Source organism: Accipiter gentilis, chromosome 19 (genome assembly GCF_929443795.1).
Source record: "Accipiter gentilis chromosome 19, bAccGen1.1, whole genome shotgun sequence".
Taxonomy (NCBI): domain Eukaryota; kingdom Metazoa; phylum Chordata; class Aves; order Accipitriformes; family Accipitridae; genus Astur; species Astur gentilis.
Window position 1 is genome coordinate 11,684,136 of NC_064898.1, and position 23,870 is coordinate 11,708,005.

Genomic DNA, 23,870 nt, shown 5'->3' on the forward strand with positions numbered 1-23,870 from the left:
AAAGGAGGCTGAGGGGAGACCTTATCACTCTACAACCACCTGAAAGGATGTTGTAGTGAGGTGGGTGCTGGTCTTTTCTGTCAGGTGGCTGGAGATAGGACGAGAGGAAATGGCCTCAAGTTGAGGCAAGGGAGATTTAGTTTGGATATTAGGTAAAAATTTTTTACTGAGAGGGTTGTCAAACATTGGTATAGGCTGCCCAGGGAAGTGGTTGAGTCACCATCCCTGGAGGTATTCAAAAAGTGAGTGGACAGGGTACTTTAGGACATGGTTTAGTGGGCATGGTTGATGGCTGGACTCAATCTTGAAGGTCTTTTCCAATCTAAATGATTCTATGATTCTATAATTGTGTACCCCTAAATTCAGACCAAAGGGTCAAGCTCAGTTACAGTCCAGACAGAGGGCAGAGTTGCATCACCCAACATCTACATTAGCAAGTAGCGAAGTCCATAGGATAGGATCTGTACAGCAAAAGGTGCTAAGGAGCTGGCATCCATAGCATGCATGTTTCAGGGTTTTACTCTGGACTATCTCTAACCTGGTCAGTAGACTGAACTCACACTTGACATCAGTGCACTTCAGGGGTGCTTCTGGGCACATCTTCTTGTTTGGCATCATCCAAAAGAAAACCAATTCATGTATTTTGCAACTGCCCTTGATGGGTGCACAGTAAATTGCCGCAATCGGGACATTCACTTCAAAAGACCACATTCCTGATACTAATGCTCTGTGTGCCTGTGGACTATAAGCATCTGCAGGGCAGGGGCAGATCCATGTATATAGCATAGGGCTGAGCAGTGAGAACTGTCTTCATTTCAAAAGGAAGGCCCCAAAGAGAGGGTGGTGCTGCCACAGGCACCCCTGGTGGCTCTGCCCAGGGAGCAGGAGGTCTAGCTTGGCTCTCACCCTGGCCAGTTGCAAAACCTGAGACAGGGCTAGGCATCAAAGATTGGCTTTGCCAGTCACATAAGCAGTGATACACCATGAAACTCTTGATACAGTAGGTCAGGGTCATGGTAGGTCGGGGAGGACCCTCTGTATGTGTAACTGTCCTTTTCATTGCTTCGGGATGCTTTGATTCAAAACTGTCCTAGTGCTGGCAACCTGAGCAAGGGGGATCAGATCCATTCCTCCCCTTCACATAGTACTTCTTCACTTGCACCTTTTAAACATTTATTTTTGCTCTATACTCCCACTCTGACTTCTCCTTAAAACCACACACCTGGCTTTTGTTATAGTGAGAATTTAAGGTGACCTCAGCTTGCTCAGGGAGATTTTGGGAAGAAAGCATTGGGAAGGGTGAACTGATTTGTGACTTCTTTGAGGAAGGATGAGAGCAGAGGAAACCAGGATGCTGTGCTGGCTTTTGTATATTGATTTGCCTATTTTAATTCAAAGACCAAGGTAGCTAGCACTTAGAATTAGAGCTCTTTTATACTCCGTAAAACTGAAGAAATTATTAAATAATCAACACTGTTCTGAAGAAGAATTAATAAGCAAATACAACCTACTTCCCAAATTACCATTAACAGGAAAGATGACAAAAGCCATTCCATATATTATCCAGTACTCACACTATTAGTGAATACTTCATTTCAGTAAATGCAAAAGGATAGAATCAAATAAAGTGAAATATTAAGGCTATCAAGGTTATTTCAGAATCAAATGTAACTGTTTTTTTTCCCAAATATCATTGCATATGTGAGCATCAGCAGAAAGATGAACTTTGAAAAAAAAAAAAAAGAAATCAGCCTTAGGCTCTATTCAAGTTACTAAACGCATTTCTGTATAAGAAACTAAAAAGAACGGTATACTGTGATATTTTTTAGTTGCTGACCATACTACAGTTAAGAAAACTCCTTATTCTGATTTCAGTGATTACAGTGATAATCAAAAGTAACTAGAATTATACCACTGACTTTAAAGTGTGGTAAAAGCAGGGCCAGTAAGATCTGAATCCAACTTAGCCTTTAGACACAACTCTGACTTTATCATACAACACTGTTCTTTCCATTCGGCTGAACAATAGCCTGGCCTAGGAAATTCAGAAACTGTTCCACTATCGAAAAGAAGAGCTACCAGTGTCTGCTTTATTATTTATTTTTTTTTCCCCATGGAGTGGCAAGTTCAGTGACTTTGATAAATACATTCCCAGACTTAGATCAGCATCCAAACAGAGAATCAGGCCCCAGGTCACCCTCTGTTCTCTACTAGTATGAAATGGATATTGCATATAACTCATTTTAAAAGAATACTTAACTTCTGTAGCATGAAATGTTCCTCGTTATGATTTCCAGAAGATGGAGGTCAGTACAGCTGGAGTGAAAAGGACTTATTTTCAGTTAAATCTCTTCAAAGGGTGATAGCTGTGCATTACCAATGGGACTTTAACAAAGGTTTTCCTCTTTGCTATTGTGTCACAATCCACTGCCTTAAGAAAAAGAACACCTGCAATAAAATGAAGTCTGTCTAACACAATATAAAAAGTGTGGAGACTTGTTAAAGATGGAATATTGAGACCTGACCTGAAATACTGTGGCAGAAATGGTGATGATATAAACCACAACTGAAATGGGATTTTATACAATATCTGAAGCAAGGATAAATCTTTTACAAAGCCATAAAAAAGCAATTGAGAAACAAGCTTAATTTTAACAGCTAGTGCTTGCGAAAGGGCACTGTTGTTGGGGAAAGGGTGGACTGTTAATGGCCTACAGCCACCAGAGAGGATGTTAAAGAAGGCAATGAACAAAGCAGTAGTGGCTCCTTCCGAATCAGTGTTTTTTTCTCTGTTGTGAAGGCAGGTGCTGAGCCGGCACAGTGGTGCGCACACCTGCCCCACACACGGCTGATCAGAGGGGAAGGATGCTTCCCACACAGCCTGCAGGGCAAAGGCCTCTGCAGCATGGGCAGCTGCCGGGGAAAAAATGTGGAGAGGTGGCTCAAAGGCCATTAACCAGTGCCCTGAGCATGGCTGGTTGCTTTCTTCTGCTGCTAAAGTTGTTTGCATTCAAAGCCCACTCCTGTGAAAGGCTCACTCAGAGCTAAATGGGATATGCAGATTTGTAGGGAAAAAGGAGGCCAGGAAAGAGAGGAGGGGTGTAAGAAGAAGGTCACTTTACAAATCCCCCAAACCATTTGTATTCATCCTTCGTCTTCTACCACCTATTTGTTCTTTCAGCAACTGAAAGAGCCTATTTTTCGGGTCCAAACCTCATCAGTTGTGTGGTGCAGTAACAAACTGTGTTTTTATTACTGTGCAGTGTGGGACTATTATTGTGTGCAAAATCCCAGCTGCTTCACAGAAAATGAGCCTATGCAGAGAACTCCTCCTGGCTCTGTGGGGTGAGGAAGACGCTGGTGGCAATGCAGGAGAAGAGCTATCACTTTGCACTGACATTACAGTGTTACTCAGTAAAACTCTAGGGAAGAAAAGCATGGAGAGAAAGGAAATGATGAGGAAAAGACACTTTATGAATCTCCTATCCCCCCTGGGACTAAGAAAAGATACACAGAGAGCTGCTGCTATGTCCCTGAAGTAGTGTAAGTCCAACAATGCTGCTACCAGCCCAATTTACAGTGCACCATGCACATACCAAACTCTTTGGGTAATGATTTGCTCCTGTGGTTCTGTGTGAGCAGAACTAAACCTGCATTTTGGTCATGCAAATCAAAAAGATATAGAGGAAAACTGGAGACAGTGAGAGATGAGGCAGGTCCATGCCATTTCTGACCCAAGGGATAAAGAAATCCTCATTATGCAGCTAAACTACATGTAAAAGCAATGCGATCTCTTGATAAATACTTATCTGTGTTTTGCTAGCGATCCTTTGTGCCAATGTGCTGTTGTGTTCATGAAAAACAGGAAAGCAGAAGAAATTGTGGACTAATGATTGAGCTAATACTCTGTTTAATTCAGGTGTCTGGTTAATTTCTGCCTTCCTGTAAGTATTATGTTGTAATTTATTAAAGTATTATGTTTTAATTTATTATTGTTATCTTCAATTAATTATGCCAGCGATCTAAATATCATTTGCAAAAATTCCAGTTGCTAGCTCCAGTTAGTAGACACACTGGAAATTAAGATGAGGAAAAACACGTTTTTAAAAACAGCAAAATTTACAACTTGATCAATTCTTAGAAATTTAGCAGCCCAACATTACTTTTTCATGCAAAATATTAAAAACAGACCAAGAAGGAGTGGAATATGTCAGCTTCTGTACTTTTCTCCACTCACACATATTTACTTTCATTTTGATGGTAATAACAATAATCAATCTTGCTGTAACAGCCTGCTCCATTTTACCCATCAGAGAGATTTGGTTTCCAGTGCTAACACATACATGGTACTTTTCAGCTAGATATCTCAAGGCTTTTTAAGGCTGGGGAAAAAATGAGTTAGACAGCTATGAACAGCATCCAAGACACTGTGCAGCTACTTCCCTATCATGTTTCTTAATAAGTATTGTTAGCTGTTATTAATTAGAGTTTATTGGCTTGTAATTTTTACAAGATAAGATTAATGATACTATTACTCTGCTACGTGACAACTTTACATCCATGTTTAAGTTTTATTATTACAAAGTACAATATACATTTTTTTTATTATTATGTATCAATTTAGCTGGGTACATCGAAGCATTAAATATGTGCCAGATGCTGCACAGCAGTTTTCACCTCTGTGTTTAAAGGCAAATACAACCCTGGATGAGCAATGAGGCTTGATCTTGCTGATACAGAGCATTCACAGAGCTGAGAAAAGTGGTGCCTGTCTATTGGGAAACATCCTGTTTAGTTCTTACAGGCAGAGGAGGGCAGGGAGCAAGAAAAAAGACAGGAATCAGCCCGTCTGGTACACCAGAAGCCAGACTGATGATCTCTGACAGCAAACCTCATTCACTATGCAAAATTCAGAAGAAAATGCTGCTCACAGCGGACACCTTGGAAGACATCCTAACACACAGAGTGCTGAGGTTTGAACTTTGTCCCATGGAGATGAGTGGGAGAGGATAGAGCAGCTACAGCTGGAAAAAGAAAGGAAACCCATTGCCATTATTGCAGAAAGGAGAAACATTTTTTTGCTGAAGAGAGTCCTGTGTATGTCCATGTGCATGTGTTTACGTAGGTATCTGTGTGTACAAATATAGAAACAAACACTGCAAATGTTACTGCATATGAAAATGCCTGAGAAAATAGAAATTAGGGGTAGCAATATGCTCTTTCAGAAAGAAATAAACATAAAGGTCCTAGGCAAAGCAATTACAGTTAGCTTGTGTTTTTCAGTTTGCCTTGCCAAGCTTTGCATGAAGGTCACTATGGAGACAAAGTTAAACTCAATTCCTAGTAAAAATCTGCCCAAGACAACTGTCTGAAATTAGGAAGAAGTAGCAGAGTATTTAGCAGCAGAGAATGAGGAAGCAAAATACTGGAGAAGCATGTTGCCTCACTTAGTGAAGGGCTTTTTTAGATGTGGTCACTTGAAGTAGCATAGAGATTGATCTGATTACCCTCGTATTCCTTCTAGCTGTTTCCCATGCAAGCACATTATGGGTTTGCAAGAACTGATACAAGATGATACACAGTTCACCCACTCATACGGTATTTTTATCTCAAGAGCTGCCTATAGATGTGCAAACAGAGCGATGAGAAACAAATGAGCTTGTCTGTGTAGATCCGTGCCTTATTTTGTGGCCTGACTCAACAAACACAGCACGACAGGCTGGGTACACGCTGCATAGGAACAAGTTTTGCAGGTAAGCTCCTGGGGGTTCTGGTAGACAAGTTTAACGTAAGTCAGTTATGCATCCTCATGGCAAAGCAAGCCAATAGCCTCTTGGACTGCATTGCCAGCAGGTCGAAGGAGGTGATCCTTCCCCTCTGCTCAGCTCTGGTGAGGCACACCTGGAGTGCTGTGTCCAGTGCTGGGCTGCCCAGTACAAGAGAGACATGGACGTACTGGAGAGAGTCCAGCAAAGGGCCACAAAGGTGACTGAGGGCTTGAAGCATCTGCCATATGAGGAGAAGCTGAGAGAGCTGGGACTGTTCAGTCTGGAAAAGAAAATGTTCAGGCAGATCTTAGCAATTTGTATAAACACCCACAGGGATGATGTAGGGAAGAGGGTATCTGACTTCCTGGACATGCACAACAATAGGACAAAAGGCAAAGGACACAGGCTGCAGCACAAGAAATTCCAGCTAGATATGGGGAAAGGTTTTTTTTTACCATGAGGTGGTCAAGTACTGAAACAGGCCATAAAGGAAAGTTGTGGGATCTCCATACTTGAAAGTGTTCAAAATTTGACCGGATGAGTAACCTGATCTAAGCTTTCCCCCATGAGCAGCAGGAGTGTCCAGATGACCTTCAGAGGTCACTTCCAGCCCCAATTATTCTGTTACTCTGTTTGTAGAACAGACATGTTCATGTCAGCACTTCACAGTCTGAATTTCAAAACCAGGTCCAAAATCTGCCTAAAAACAAAACTCAGAGCTCTAAGACTCCAGTCTTTTTTCTGGTACCTTATTTGCTCTGCAGTATTTAATACGTGCTGACAATGAGAAATTTGGCAGAAAAAGAAATGGAGACCATAACAGTTAACTTCATACTTCAGCTTTTCATGCTTTTGAAAGTTCCATACATAATTTTAAATGTTCTTTTTACATAGATTAGCAGCAAAAAGAAAAAAATGACAAGCCAAAAGAAAAGGTCTAAAGTATTTACAGTTAACAAAAGTATCCATCATGATCTAAATGATTCTTATATTACACTTTTCAGTTTAATTCTAAAATCTATTTGGAGCATTGACTTGATTGTATATCTGAACACATTTCTGAGCACTGAACAAACTATAAGTAATACCTGTGAGATCAGCTATGGCTGAGCAAATGACAATCTGCTTCTCTAGTAATAAGTGTTATTAGTGTCTGCAGAAGTAAAAAGAACAAATATGATGGTTGAAGAAATAACGTATGTTTTCACCGAAATCTTCAAAATTATTTTCTGTGTTACTCTTCAAATCTGACCACAATTTCATTGCTTTATTACACTTCGCTCTGGCTTGCAAGTTAGCAAACAAAGAAATAACAAAAGAAATCTATGTCATGTATTTACTGGAGGTAAATCACTCCAATTAACCAAATGCAAGTAAAACTTAGAATAGAGTGACATCACATTTCCTTAAATGTGTGTGTTTTGCTATATATTTTCAGTCCTCTTTCCTACGGAAATCATACTTGTGCTACTGAGCTGTCTGTGGGTCTGTCTATCAATTTTCCAGTAAAATATTTTTTAATAAATTCAGAAATTTCAGCTATATTTGAAAGGAAGACAATGCCTCTAAGGCATCGTCCAAGACATCTAGGACATGTAAGACATTAAGTCTGTACAGTCTTTATTAATACTGGCTGCTAGGTGGAGAACAGAGACCCATATGTTTTTGCCCCCAAAGGGATAAGAAGCACCCAGACACTACACCTCCAGTCTGACCACTACTAGTCAGCACATGGGTACTGTCAATTTGCATGTATTTCTTGATTAGCCATAGTAAGTGCTATTTCTTGCTTGGTCAGTACATGTTTGGGGAGATTTTTATGGTGCTGGTGGTAATGGTGGTCTAAGGAAAACAAAGCCCACAAAAACCAAGGGGATATCAGTCCTCACTTGTTACTGTTTTAGTAATTCTAAACACTGCTTCATCCTGCTTTATATATAGCTTCTGGATTGCTTCAGTTGTACTGTACAAATTAAGCAATGAATAAATACTAATGAGAATAAAATTAAAAATAAAAAAATATTAGTTTTGTTAAACTGGGAAGCCTGACTTGGGGTTTCGCAAGTTCAGCTTAAATAGGTATCTGGTATTAAATTTGTTTGGGCTTTCTCAGTAATAAATAAAAACACATTTCTTTTGTAGGCATATGTATTTTGAAATGTGAGTTCTGTATTTCAAATAGAAATTCAGTAAATATATAATAAGATTAAAGTAATGATTTTCTAATTTTGGTAGATACAACCTTTATATTTATGCTGACTTGACTTCTGATTTTCTGTGAATAAGCCAGAAATGTAAATAGATACACCACATTAGAATTCAGGAAGAAAAATAAAATGGAAAGAATGAGTAAGAAAAGAGAAAAGCTCCTAGTGAAAAGTGAGAGAAACACAGGGGCCTGATTCTTGCTCTGCCATATGCAGCACATGACTACTTTGGCCTGGACTGTTCAGATGCTTGCTGCCAGTATTAGCAGATTAGTTGGTAGGAAATGGAAATCACAGTGCTACAATGTGTTTCAAGTATTCATTTCATCCTAAGCAGAAAGTTCTTTGTATTAAATCCAGGGGAGCACTTTAGAAACACAACTTGGAAAGAAGAGACACACAAGCAGAGAATTTTCCATCTCTCTCGCTAACTTTCAACCTTTGATTCAAACAGAATATTTTTGTGCTTTTAAAAGACTACCTGCTGAAAGTGTCATGAAAAAAGGATGTTGATAAACAAGGACATAATGGTCCTTGACAGAAGAATATGAATCACTAGAAATGCATTCTGCTATATGAGCTGTATCTGTTATATAAAACTGTGGAGATGTCATTTTACCTTTATGTGTCTTTGTTTTAGCTCCTTTTTTCTATCTTGTCCCAGTAAGCTGGAAAGGTAATGGTAAAAACAATCTCTAATTTCATGCATGTAGGAAAATGGGGCTTTGTCTCTGTTTCTAGTCATACAACACAAATAAAGGACTATCATAGGGGTTTTTTTAAATTTAAAATGTGTGGCATATTTTTACTATGACTGTGTATGAACAGATGAAACAAAGAGCCAGGTAAGTAAACTGGGGAGACATTTAATCAGATTTAGTGAGATCACTTAACTGGTTCTAGAAAACATTCTGTTAAGCATTAAGTCCTCCATAACTCTTAAGAGTAGATGTGCTTTCTCAAAAATGGAAACACACTTTCTGGAAGTTCTGGGAAAAGCTGACATGAAATAGATCTTCATAAAATCATAGAATCATAGAATGGTTTGAGTTGGAAGAGACCTTAAAGATCATGTAGTTCTACCCCCCTCCCCCGCCATGGGCAGGGACACCTTCCATCTTCATTTTACTGCTTTTGCTGGTCCTGTGCAGCACTGAAACACACTGTTTTGGGGTTATTTCTGGGGATGAGGAGCAGTGGCCATGGCAAGCATTGCATCCCTTTGTGTCAAGGACTGTGGAGCTGCCCAAAGCACCAGCACTGCCAAGCTGAGAGGCCATAGAGAAGGAGCAGTCCACAACCAGAGCTGCACCACCGTCAGCTGTACCTCAGGTCTACACTGGTAAATTAAAATGCGTCAAGACCTGCTTGCCTTCCAAAGGCAAATCATGTTCACCACCTGAAGTGGGCAAGTAAAGAAAACGTTTATGGCAGAAGTCTTGATGTTTGTGGTCTGTCTTTCAGAGCCTGTGATTGCAGGATGATAAAGTCTGCCAGAGGAGTGTGAAGGAGAAGTTTCACTCACAGGTAACAAAAAGGTTTTCCTGGTTATGGCTGTTGTAAGATATTAAGGAGGTAGGCTGTTCTTTCACCATCCTGAGAATAAAGTCTAAAAAAGAGCTAAAATTATCTTGGTATGCTTAAGTTACAGCAGATTCTCGAGAGTAGGTGGAGTTCCACTGACTCAGATAGGCTGAAGATGCTCTCTGTCTTACTGTATATCGAAGCAACAACTCTGTGACCCTGCAGTAATGGATGTCTTGCTCCAGTGTTGTGTTTAAACAGGGCTTTGAGCTGAGCCGTGACAATTGGCACTGATACAGAAACCAAGCAAAACATTTCCAGTCACCTCCAAATATCTCCAGTTGCTACTGGAGACTGTATGGTCACGTGTGGGTGATTATGACCAAAGAAGAGGAGCATAGCTTTCTTAAGAACACCACCACTTACAGTCTTGTAAGTCTCGGCATAGCGTTGAAAGGTAAGATCTGAAACCTTGTCTGAGGCTAAGACAGTAGGGGGCAATCCAAGCAAACTGGATAGAAATACTTGTGTGCAGGCTGAATGCATCTCCTGAATTTAATGCTGGCCCTACTCTCCCTTTCTAGAATGGCAATCTGAAAATGAAACTCCATCTCTCGATAGTTCACCCTTAAAGGGACCACAGGTTTGGCCCTTGCGCAAAACATCAGCCTCACCACAGCAACATAAAAACCTGAAAGGAAGATCATACGATGAAAAATGCACATCCTGGGTTGTCGTGGTTTAACCCCAGCTAGCAACTAAGCACCACGCAGCCACTCACTCACTCCCCCCCATCCAGTGGGATGGGGGAGAAAATCGGGAAAAGAAGCAAAACTCGTGGGTTGAGATAAGAATGGTTTAACAGAACAGAAAAGAAACTAATAATGGTAATGATAACACTAATAAAATGACAACAGCAGTAATAAAAGGATTGGAATGTACAAATGATGCGCAGGGCAATTGCTCACCACCTGCCAATCAGACACCCAGCTAGTCCCCGAGCGGCCATTCCCCCCCCCACTTCCCAGTTCCTATACTAGATGTGACGAATACACCGTTGGCCAGTTTGGGTCAGGTGCCCTGGTTGTGTCCTGTGCCAACTTCTTGTGCCCTGGCTGGGTGTGAGAAGCTGAAAAATCCTTGACTTTAGTCTAAACACTACTGAGCACCAACTGAAAACATCAGTGTGTTATCAACATTCTTTGCATACTGAACTCAAAACATAGCACTGTACCAGCTACTAGGAAGACAGTTAACTCTATCCCAGCTGAAACCAGGACAGTTGTGCACAGGAGGAGTCTGGATTTCAGATATGTCACTGGGTTCCAGGAGAGAAATCTTCCCTGAAGACAAGCCTCAGGTATGGAGTGTGGAGGCAGCTTCTACACACACCAAGGCACATGGAGAGGAGAAAATAAATGAGAAAAACTAATGAACTAAGAAAAATATAGGAGACAGAAACCAGCAGGATTCAAGTTGCACAAGAAATGAGGGATCAGCAAGGCGCTGATTTTCTCAGCTGGGCAGCTGGGAGAGGACAGTGGGCAGAAGACACCAGGTCAGGTAAATGGGCACCAGTTATGGGCAGGGGAGCAGCACATGAGCTCACTTTTTGAACACAGTCAGCGAAAAAGTCTCCAGTCTTCAGTGCTTGAGGTTCAGTCAGGAGAAGTGTGAATGTGTATATATATATGGGCAGTCACTTGAGAAGAAACCTACAAGCCCACAAGCCAGTTTCTCTCCCTTCATTAGCATAGATTTAAGGGCAAAGCACTTTGAGTTACGGTCTCATTACTGAGATTTAATTACTTTTCCTAAATGTTCTGCAGAACATTTACTTGTACATTGCAAAGTATTACAGTATAGTCACAACTTAGGCTCTCAATTATAGGAGAACTAGGCAGGAAAGAAGTTGAGTTAATTAGAGTCACTGAAGCTTAATCAATTTCTCTGTGTATGCAGGGAAGAGCACGCCAACTTTTAGTCCATCTGTGAAGCCACCTCACCTGTCTGCTACAGGTTATTAAAGCCTTCAAGTAAAGGGAAAAAGTCCACAGCTGATATTTTAAAATGGCTGTTATTTTGCATTTTCTACATTGAGCTAGACTCTTTTTGCCTCAATACCGTTTTTGGCAGACTAAATGTTTTGGTGTCCGAGACTGTTTCTGACTGCCCATCCTTAAGCAGCACTTGATCTCTGAAGGCAAAGTGCTTTCATTTTGGAGCTCCAAACCAGCACCCCAGGCTAACTTGCAGGTCAGCCTGTCTAGGAAGACCAGGACCTTCAAAATGGAGAGTAAAAAGCTGCAGCTCTTCTGCATACTTTGTCTAGCCTGGCTACAATGCCATTTCTGTTTGTACAGTGACATTCCTTTGGAAGGATGGAGAGGATCTCCAGGCACATTGGGGAAGAAGAGAATTCACATCATCTGGGAAAATTACAGAAATATTCTGAAATATATAAATTCCAATTTAATTAGGTCAAGTGTGAATATATATATTTTATATATATATATATGGGTAGTCACTACTAAGAAAAAAAACCCCCACATGCCCAAAAAACAATTTCTCTTGTTCCATTAGCATAGACTTAAGGACAAAGGCTTTACACTTAGGTGTGAATAAACACCAGCACAAGTACAGAAGAGCTCATTTCCTGGGTAAAATTCATACTACCCAAAATTAGACAGTAGCCAGATGAACCATTTCCTAAAAATGTTTGTATGACTGTCTACAATACAGGTATGTTACAGGTTAAGTGTTAACTCCTACCCGCCACTCTTCCTGTACAGTTAATGGAAAGAGAACTCAATTAGCTTTCGGGCTTGCCCTGTAGAGGTGTCAGCCAAACTCACCACATCTGATCTAGTCTGTTGAGGCCAGGCACTTCATTTTTATGACTTACCATGCTTGCATTAAGTACCTATTTTAAGCATGCAAAATCCAGATCTGTATGAAGTCAGAGGAGGTCAAAACCTAATCACATTAAAATCAATATCCAATTCAGTTCCACATGATCTGAACAAAGAACACAGGTTATGTTTCTGAAAAGGAACTGACAATGCAGGTGCCAATCTGGAAGGAAAATGACTAGCAGCTTCTGGAAGCAAATCAAATGTACCCGTGAGATCAGTGAGATCCAAACGTGTACTGGATGACATCATTTTGCTTTGAAACTGAGTGGATACTCAGTAGATACACCTATGCAGCATGGTGGGTGTACTCTAAGACTTATGGTAATATAGGATACATTTTCTAAGTCACATGTGCATGACACGTAAAAGAAATTAGGTACATACACACCCACATACACAGCACTGAGAGAGAAATTATTTTTCTGAATGTATTTTAAAAGACCCTCAAATGGGTGTTCTGTTTTACTACAACACAGGATGAAGTGGGGGAGGATTTCATTCTAAGCTATAGAAAACACGTGTTAAAACATAATGGCATTCAGAACCAGAAGAATGGCCAAATGAGTATCTATAGCAATATGGCATCATCTGTTCTTCTGTTGGCAACAGTCATAGCAAAAGTCCTTGTTAAATCAGCGGTACTAGTAATTCTCAGCTTCCCTCTTTATCTTTTGCCAGTGAAAGCAAACCTGACGTATATATTTCTGAGTACTATTTTTTGCATTTCTGTATCACAAACGACATTTCATATTTCTGTGACTTCAGTAGCAGATGCATCATGAATGTTTTTGCAACAAAATCTTCAAAATTCTCTGACGCGCAGCATGGTGGCGGAGGACCTACCACCAGCAGATGGCATTCATTCCCTGCAAGTCCTCCAGCAGCAGCTGTGGGTACTGAACGGTGCACTTGCACCATATCAGCATCAAATGTGTGATCATGCGAGAACCAGATAGTTAACCCTAAGTTATTTTCCCATCATTTGACAAAACGCTCCTTTTCATGCATTATCTTATTTTTTCCATCATTTAAGAAAGAGCTTGTACATAAGCACTATATAGAGATAGATTCACCACATCAGACCAGCAAGATTTTAGATTCACTTTACACACTACTATAGGTACTGCCGAGTGCAAGCCAGTCTGTCTGGTGCAGTATTTGCTTTATCATTTTTCTTTATTATTTTCTTTATTTTAGCAGCTTTCTGTGAATAACTGATGGAAAAAGCTGACCTTCCTTCCCAGTTCAATAGCACCTTTATTATACTATTCCTCTTGTTCATGAATACTCTGCTAAGGTAATAAAACTATCAGTTTAAACACGTGTAATAATAGTTTTAAAGCATTTTATGGCTATAAATACATGGCCTATGCTATTTGGTGAATAGAAAGTAATACTGGATTCAAATAGCTTTTTTCTCCTCAAACAAAACTAAGCTTACCCCCATGAAGGTAGGGACTGAGGGCATCTTGGCAATTCAGCAACACCATGTTGTTCTGCCAGCCCTAAGACCCTGCTGCAAGATGTATCGGGCATGGAGGTGCTGGGATGCGGGGCCAGACGTGCAGCTGCCCTGGCTGCTGTCACCCTTTGCCCACAGACCTGCTGAGTGGGAAAGGGGGACTCACTGCACTGACGTGCTGGTTATTAAGACAAGAATTATACAGGAAAAGAAAATGGAGCAGGCAAGTGGATGTACAAATATAGGCCCATGAAGAAAAACAAAAAGAAAGAGCAAGCAATCTCATTTCTATTGAGAAAATAAATGAACCGCAGTGTACAATGGTATCTTATCCGGAGTTTCAGTAATTTGCTTACAGTGACATTAAAAGCACATATTACCTGTTCTAAGAGATTCTGAAGCCTCTCTATTTCACAGTCTATTACAAATTTCTTTTCTTGCCTTCGGTCCAGATCTTCTAAAAGCCGCCTGTAGCTGGCATCATTAAAATTCTCCACACAGATGGCACTCACTTGCCAGCTATTTTGTCCCGCTTTTTCCATAATAGCTTGAAGTATTGAATAACCTAAAAGAAAAGGATACAATACACTAGTAACACAATCATTGGATTTTTTGAATAGGAATTGTCCTTAATCAATATTACGCCTCTTAATATTTGCTCCTGCAGGGAAAGGAATAAGAGACTGTTTGTATCCCTACCTGTGCTGCTAGCCATGATCAATGCACAGTATGCAATTAACAAAAATTACAATTTCTGTGATCAGAATGCTTGGAATGATTCTCAGTATTATGGATAATCTTCATATGATTTATACACACAAACTCTTCCAGTCAAGCATTCAGCTTCTCAGATTGGTTTTGTATAGGTTTCTCTATCCGGGCATTTCACAACATAGCAAAGAAAAAATCTGAGCCTACTCATTCACAAGAAGTAATTGTATACTACAAAAGCAGTATGTTAAGACACTCAAATGCTTTGCTTTTTTTTTTGTTGTTGTTGTTTGTTTTTTTGACAACATGTAATCCAAGCAGTTTTTACACTTTTTAGTAAGAATTAATGTTTTCATTTATTTATACATATATGTATATGCCAGTATAGTTGTGTGAATAGAAGTTATATTGATCTATTTGAGAGATTCTATACAGCTTTAATCAATGTATGCAAAGTGATGAGAGGTCAGCGACTGAAGGGCACCACAGAATCATTTATTATTAATACTGGCAGGATTGCTGTTCTTTATCATTACCCATATTTGATGCGCCCTTTGTCATCTTTGAGCCCATTCACAGAAGGGAAAGGCAGCAGCCTCTCAGAGGTCTCCACCTGAACCTGTGGGGCAGGCTCCCTGCCTGCATCTCAACATTCCCTGGCCACCAGCCTTTCACCTTCTTCCCTCTCCTAATTTTTTTCTCACTGGGGATAAAGAAGAACTTGTAACATATCTTAGGACAGCCTGCAAGTCTAATCTTGACTTGCCCAACCAATTCCTGAAGTAGGAAGCATGTATTATTCCATCTTTTATCTAGAGTAAACCATGAACCTGTTTAAAGCAATGAAAATTGCACACCTCAGATCCAGAGTTAATTGTTAAGAAAGACCAAAAAGACAAGATATGTTTGTAAATAACATACTGATACAAATGATACAATTCAGAGAAGGTCCTCCTGTCTAGAATCACAACACAAAATATTGTGGCTTTTTACTCATTTTCTGGCTGAATTTTCCCCACTAGCTTTAAATGAAAGATTTCAACTCTTAAAAACTATCCTTAGTGATGCAGCTACACAGTGGTGCCTCCTTTCTCTTTTCAACAAGAGGATCCCATGCCTGACTGCAGTGACCTCCAGCTGTCATTTTAATGTACTTGAAGATGCCACTGCATGACATTTTCCCTGTAAAAAGCAGTCAGACATTCCCAAAGATTCAAGAGGAATCTTTGTAAGTTACATTTCAGAAAGAGTACTTTTGAGTGTGCTGTTGATAACCACTTATCAGAAGACCTACAAACCCACCAAAACCCAAGTTTGCCTCCAAGTAAAATAGAAGTAGATAATAGTTTTATCAGAATATGAAGAGTTTATGACACATGAAAAACTAATTCTTTGGCAAATCTAGGAGTAACTGGCTCCTATGACATTTTCAGTCCTTGAAATATTAACTTAAAATCTGTATCTTCTTATCATTATGACACTATGCACCCACATTCTGAAATGAACATTTATCAATTTTTTTCTCCAATTCAGATGACATATTTAGGATAAAAATAAAATTATAATGAATACACAAAATGCATAACATTTTATCGTATAAATGAGACATTTATTTTATGAAACAGTATTTTATGTTAGGAAATGAATTCAACTACTTGATGTGTTAAGTATTAAAATATTTCTGTACTCAGCATATATTTTTAACCCAATGACTGTTATTTTTTTTCAAAGAGCTATACAGCTTTCCTGCTAATTGCTGCATAATTATTCTGCTTTTCCTGTTGCTATATTCGATCTCCTTTTTGCCTGTAATTATCTCTGCAAATCATGATGAGATTCTTTCCCAAACATTGTATTTCTTGCTTCATTTCCTATTCATTTCCATATATAGACATACATTACAACTACTCCAGTGTTACAGGGGTTCCTGCTTCATTTGCGCTGTAACTTTGACTTGATCTTTGCTACAAAGGCAGTCAACATTTACTTAATTCAGCTTCCTGACACAAATTAACATTTTCTTTGATTCTGAATGAATGGTGTTTGAAACAGCAATTGACATCCCCTCATTCCCTTCTTATTTCACTTAGAGAACTTTACTAAGATGTGTTTTGATCAAACTGTGAATTTATCCCACCATAAAGCATGACAAATATCAGACAAACACATAGAAAAGCTTTTCTTCTACCTTGGATCAAGGTTTGCCTTGGCACATTTCACTAGCAACTGCCTTTATTTAGGCATTTGAAATTTCTGTAGCTTCTTGTCAGTAGCTGGTGCTCAGATGTGTGTTTTCATTAGCATGTCTTTTACATATAGCATAACACAGCTAAATGGTAGTAACTGGATATGGTGCAACATCTCCACCAGAAGAGTTCAGAATCCCTGTGCAAGTAATCAGTGGCATAGTCATCTCTTCAGTGTGCAGGAACAATTTTTAATAGAACAGACTGACAAAGGTGGAGTTTCTGCAGAATGAATAAAGGCATTCACAGGCTCATTTGGCATAAAAATTAGACATGCTGAGGAGAATGATTATTTGTCCAAAATAATTGGCTACAGGGAAAAAAATTAGTTATATGTAGTGCTGCAAACATTTTATAAGGCAAAACACCTGAAACTAACCTGGGGTAATTCTCAGAAACTGAGTGCAGCATCTCTATTTAGACAAGGTTCTTAAACTTCAGAAAGATGTTTGCCCAAGTTAAGACAGCAGACATGGATCTTACAGCTGTCATCTAAAAGGTATTTATTTTCTGGTTATCTGCTGTTTATCCTCAGTTATGCTACAGACAGATGAATGATTCATTTTCTTGAATACATTCTCTCCCATGTATTGTGGAATACTATTTGTTGCATAAAAGCAAACTAAAAAACCCCCAGGCTATCTCATATCAGCTGAGCTACACAATCAATGTTTCTCAAAACAACATTATTTAAACAAATGTTTAGGACTATGCCAATAAATAAAAGTAAGGTAAGTTGTCACAAATGTATATAGTAACCCTTCTTCATCAACAAATTCAACCTTGAAATGCAGATAACTCATTTATCAGAAAACACAAATTATTGTGTGCAGTCATAACTGGTTGAAGCCTGGAAGTCTGTATCAACAAGCTTCTGGTCACTCCCAGAGTTCATTTGTTGGGTTTTGTTTATTTTAATTAGCAAATCTATGAACAACATAAACCACCAATACAATTGCCTGGAAACACAGATTAAGTCCTTCCCAAATGCATGGATGCTATATGCAAGAATGGCTTTTTTTTCCTCTTTTGGGACTAGGATTCTCAGGAATTTTCCTCAATTTACTTGGGATAAGAAGTCTGACAACTGCTTTTTGTATATCATTGCTCAAATGTAGATACCATTGACAAGTGCTTAAAGGCCAGTAACAGTAATTCCAACTCAATATACTGGAACCAAACCAGAGACAGGGAAAGTCTGCAAAGTTTTTATTTTCTTGATCCCTTCTCTCCTTGCTTTTCTGTTCTCTGGGGATGGTGATGATCTAGCATACTGTTATTTTTTTTCCAAAAAGATACCACATAGTCATCATGTTGGGAGAAAAAAAAAACCCGAAACATGAAAATGAAGAGTTACCCTATTCATGTCCTGTAAAAGCAGAGCTGGAGATGCGTACCGCAGAAAATCTACGTATTGGGGTTGATACTACAGCTAAGTACGTTACGAACAAAAACTCAAGATTTTTTTTAACCCTGCTTCCCTCATTCCACACTCCATAGGCATTTTTCCATTGCAAAATGCATCAGCCACACAAACCCAATACTAGATGTGCACCTGGCCTTATATATGTTTAGAGAGAGATTAGTACTTCTTCAGAAAGACTTAGGTATCTTCTGGAGGCTGAAGTGTGTAGAACATTTGAGCAATTTTGGTATTTAATAACACACACTAAAAGTGCAGGAGTTTGGGAGTCTATGATTCCTCCTAGTCACTGCAGCATTGCTGTAATGGGAGTCTGTACACAGCCACCCTCCATCCAAGTAGCTGAAATCATGTGTAATCTTTGTGATTTTAAAAGTTCAGTGGCCTTTCAGGTTTTTTTGTCTTCTGTACCAGCTAGGCTTTCCCCTATCCAATTTTGTTTCAGCAGTCAATGACTTAATTTCATTTATTTCCATTTAAATGAAAAGTAAAATCTGATATCTCAATCTCTTCAGTGTGTTCAGAATAAACTAAAGAGATAGAGGAGCATTTTCTTGACTTATTTTTCTGCTGGAATGCATATGGTTGGCTTGTTTCCTTTTCTTTTTTTCCTTTTTCTTCTTTCTTGCTTGCTTGCTTGCTTGCTTTCACCAGAGATATTTCAGTGCTCAATTACAGTGTTATAATTAAATTTCAATAACTTTCATCTTCCAGCAGCCTTTTCATTCTGGGAAACTGTTTCCCCTGCCCCTCTAAGCACATGCAGTCATTCCTGACGGTCTTGCCAGGAGACCGATCGCAAAGTGGCTGTTTGCTCTAAACAGTAGCACCTCCAGTAATAATTCTTATTTTGGAACTATTGTGCACGAGATAACGTATTATTCATTTACTATGATGAAGAGGACGCAATATTTACATATTATTACTGTATTTGACTCTGGCTAGCAGACTGACAATACTGAATGGCCCAAGTTAACAGGTTAATATACTTGGAAACAGCATATGCAATACATTTGTTATGACCCCAGGAGTAGAAAACATCTGATGAACATGGGTCTTTTCCAAAGATGGGCATCATATGGTGCATGTTACTGAAATGCAAATTCCTTTTCTTCTCTTTCTGGACCAATTAACTTTCAAATAGGAATTGATCCCATTCCCAAGATTAGCTATGATCCCAACAGCCACAGACACTGAAATGCTGGAGCTGTTTTATGAAAGCTACTTCCATGTATTGGAATTCATATTAGGAACAGTAGAAGAAATAAATTTGTTATAAATCCAACATACAACAGAAATGAAGAATAAATGATCAAATCATTTGGTAAGGATAATCCAATATATTTGACATTTAGGATTGGATTCATGTCACTTAACTCTAGCTGTCTATAAAGTAGTTGTCTAAGTTAATCATCCAAGCTTTCAAAGGAGAGATATATATCCCATAAAAAAGCATTTTTTTTTGTCTTAGACATCTATCTCAGAGGTGCTTTTCTCTTTCTGCAATGAATACTGAAGGAATCGAGACATGAAGCTTAGTGAAAATACCTACCATTTATCTAGCCAAATCTTGGCGACATTAATCCAGACACTACAGTGAAGAAAACCATACAAGAAACTCACATTATGAGTGATGCATGATTGTACATTCAACCAATAACTACAAACACTCGAACTTAAGTGTACTTTAGTTTTCCTCATGATTAATACCTTGTTATTAATATATGGTTTTGTTTTAAATTTTTGGTCAGTATACAGCTTCCAGAACTCAAACACAACCAGTAAAATTTATAAGCTCTATCATTTAACCTTTGACATATGATAACTCATTTGCATGCCCATTTTTCTCTGCATTTGGAGTTGGAGCCAGAACATTCAACAAAAAGTACACACAAACTGGTCAATTTAGATGAGAGAGTGCAAGCTAGAAGTACAGGTGTGTTCTGAGTCTTTCTTGAGTCTAATTCACAGAAATGACATGTAGATTGGAAAATAAGACAGAGAGCTCAAGAAATAATTCCATCTATTCCTTTCTATCCCTCCATCCCCCAAGACAGATAAATTATATTTAAATCATTCTAGACAGATATCTTTGTCCTTAAAAATCTCTAAAGAGGATTCTGTAACTTCCTAGGTAATATATTCATTGCTTAATTATCCTTACCATTAGGTGATGTTTTCTAAAGTCTAACCGAGGTCTCCCCTGGCACAATTTAAAGACACTCATTCTTGTCCTACCTCTAGTAGACCTGGAGAACAGTTTGTTCCCTTCTTCTTTAAAGCAATCCTTTATATAACTGAAGACTGCTGTTTAATTTCTTTTCTGTCTGCACTTCTCTTGCTGGAACATGATCTTCCAGGTTTTCCTTGTAGAACATGTTTTAGTCTAGATTCTGACAATTTTCCTTGCTTTCCTCTGGATGTGTTGCAATTAATTGATCCAAGTTTCTCCTGAAGTGCATTGGTGAAAATGTCATGTATTTTTAAAATGTATTCCAAGGTACACACAGTCCTTTCAATTTTTTATCATCTGCAAGTCTAACAAATGTATTCTATATTTCTTCATCCAAGTCATTAACAAAGATACTGGGAAAAACTGCAACCGGAATGGATCACTACTTAATACCTCCTTATTTGACAGTGAACCTCATATACTTCTGAGTTCAAGTGTGTGACCAGTGTTTTACATATCTTCTAGCAATTTCATCAAGACAGAATTTCTTTAGCTCATTTAGCAAAATTTCATGCAAACTCTGTAAAAAATCCTACTAGAATGAGACACCTATTTTTTTTTCTTCCAATGCTTACAAAGCCCATTACTTTGTAATAGAAGTAAATTTGCTTTATCTCACATGATTTGTTCCTGAAAAATCAATGTTTGGGTTTACTTAGCTTTGAAAATTCTATGTATTTTCAAATATATCTGTTATGATGTAGGTTGTGAATTAAGTCACCTATACTATCAATGAACAGGATAATTTTCATAGAATCATAGAACAGTTTGGGTTGGAAGGGACCTTTAAAGGTCATCTAGTCCACCCCCCCTGCAATGAGCAGGGACCTCTTCAACTAGATCAGGTTGCTCAGAGCCCCGTCCAACCTGGCCTTGACTGTTTCCAGGGACGGGGTAGCTACCATCTCTCTGGGCAACCTGTTCCAGTGTTTTACCACCCTCATCATAAAAAAAGTCTTCCTTCTATCTGGTCTAAATCTACCCTCTTTTAGTTTAAAACCATTACCCCTTGTCCTATCGCAGCAGGCCTTACTAAAAAGTCTGTCCCCAATTTTATTACAGATGGTTCTGAAACAAAACTGAGGAAATAATGGATCCAGTTTAGCCATCTCCTCTGTCACTATTTTGCTTCAAAGACAGCAGAATATTTGATGATAAAGGAAATTACCAGACCTGTGAGACACCTCCAAAACAAGTTCTAGCAGTGGTTTTACAGTCAGACTTTCTGTTCTTCTCTCTGTTAATGCTGTAGAGACTGCTACCTGTGCAACTTCATGTGCAGTATTTAATAATCCTCCTTTCCTGAGGAGGACATAAAGCTACAAGAAAATCTTGTCAATATATTGCAACCACCACCTTTTTTAAATTAAAAAAAGTTTTAACTGGAACAATGATGTGTAGGTTATGTACATTCAGTGAGGTTATGGAAGGAGGTTTGGCTTACTCCACAACAGGAATTCATGATCAAAGTTTCAGGCTATGTTATATGCCTCTCTCTATGCACAGAGATGAATACCTTCAAGCATACTTACAGATACACACCAAAAGTACATTTATGCACCTTGTTAGCATTTTATATTTTCTTAGCATTTATTTGTCTGTTATTTAGCTAGGCCAAAGGGTTCAGCTAGAACTAGGTCAGCTGAGAAATCTTTGGCTCCTCTGAAGTTTAGAAGCAGCACTGAAGCCACATTTTTAGCAAATTTTAGTGAATTCTCACTACAGAACTTTGAATGCTAAATCAGAAACTGTATGTAATTACAGTATTATCAGAACCTCACAAACTATTACCTTAAAAACCCACAAATCTTAAAAAGCAACTGAGCGGAAAAAAAAAAAAGAAAAGAAAAAGAAAAGCAGGTGCTAGGCTTACTCTCTGCCAGACCACAATTTTAAAGTAACTATAGAGGCTACATAGTCTCTCTGAATATTCAGTTATCTGATACATCATCTTGGGTCTATCATTAGGACTGATGTGTACCAGTATTTAAAAAAAAAGGAGAGAAAACAGGAAAAAGTGAACTTATTTTGGTAGAAAATACAGTATGGTCAAATATTTAACTTACTACCTTTTTTCTTTGTTCCTATTATTACTATTAATTTGATAAATATCCAACTTAGTTGTAAATATTCCTTGCTTTTATACTTTATAGCTTAAACTCTTAATCTTTAGTACAATGCCTTAAAGCCAAAATTCTTCATTTCACTAAAACCTCTAGTCTGTAATGTTGATACTAATAAATTATCTTTCTTACACAATATCTTAACTGCTGCAAAGCTATTTTCCACAAATTGCTAGCTTCCCAACAACTTAACTCTCTAGTCTCAATTTAATAGGATTTTGTTTGGCCTGTGATGTTATACAATTGTACATAGACCTTTGTTGAAACAACATCCAAAAGAACCATGTCAAAGAATATTAAGACTGCAAGCTAAAGCACTCAAGAGCTGGTATATCTTAAAATTAGCAGTACCCTAATGCATTTTAATTAATGTATTATGGTGCTGTCTTTAATTATATTGTCACATACTATTTTTCCCCACAAGGCATCTGCCTCAGTCTGTGCATAAGATACCTGTGCCCTAGGACACAACTGACTGTGGATACTAAATGAGGATCCTGATGTCAGCACTTCTGCCTCCTTTCTATAAGGACTGGTTAGAAAACTAGTCTTTTACTATAAAATATCTGACAATCTTTACCTATTGGCATTAATGCAGTGTTGTTTCTAACACATATATGAGAGAAAAATGCAAGAACAATATTCAGACTGAAACAACAGGCATTCACACTAAGAAGCATTCATTTTAAGAGAGTTGCAACCTTAATTCTATCTCTGTGCATGTGTGGCCATGTCCGTATTTATTGGTGGCTACATAGCAGATAATTTATAAGACCTTACTCCTTCTATAAGTTCTACTTGTAGATTCCAGGCACATTATTTCTGATTTTATATTTCAGTTCTGTTAAGATCTTTCTGAAATCTATATTCTCAAGCACTTTTCAGAAAAATGTAACATATCCTGGGAAGAGAGGCTTTAAAATTTCAATGCTATAATATGGTTACCTTTTGATTGAAATAAGTCTGAAATAAGTCTTACTATTTCTTTTAAACTGATACACAGACCACAAATTTATTAAAAGTTGATTGCCTCCTGTGGTGATGCAGGCTCCCTCTCTGGGCCACATTGCGATGTCAGGACCAGCCACCACTGTGTTCTTGTGCAGTGAGTTGGGACAATCTGGTACTTTCTTATCCTGACTACCGTACAGTGAGTTAGGATCATTAGGCACTCCCTAACCCTACCTGAAACTCCTGTTGCCTGGAACCATACCTGAAACTCCTGCTGCTTGGATCATGGCCCACCTTGTAGGGTGCC

General features: G+C 38.6%; 1 protein-coding gene across 10 annotated transcripts in view; it reads right to left on the reverse strand.

Moving 5' to 3' along the window:
* GRIA4 (glutamate ionotropic receptor AMPA type subunit 4) overlaps positions 1–23,870 on the reverse strand; it is a 235,318-nt gene that overhangs the window by 85,085 nt on the left and 126,363 nt on the right. For all 10 annotated transcript variants that reach the window (XR_007508857.1, XR_007508856.1, XM_049823381.1 and 7 more), the window contains exon 4: positions 14,257–14,441. Coding sequence is in view for 8 of the 10 variants with exons in the window: in XM_049823381.1 (XP_049679338.1) it covers positions 14,257–14,441 (185 nt within the window). In the remaining 2 variants the exon portion in view is untranslated. The remainder of the gene's footprint in view (positions 1–14,256; positions 14,442–23,870) is intronic.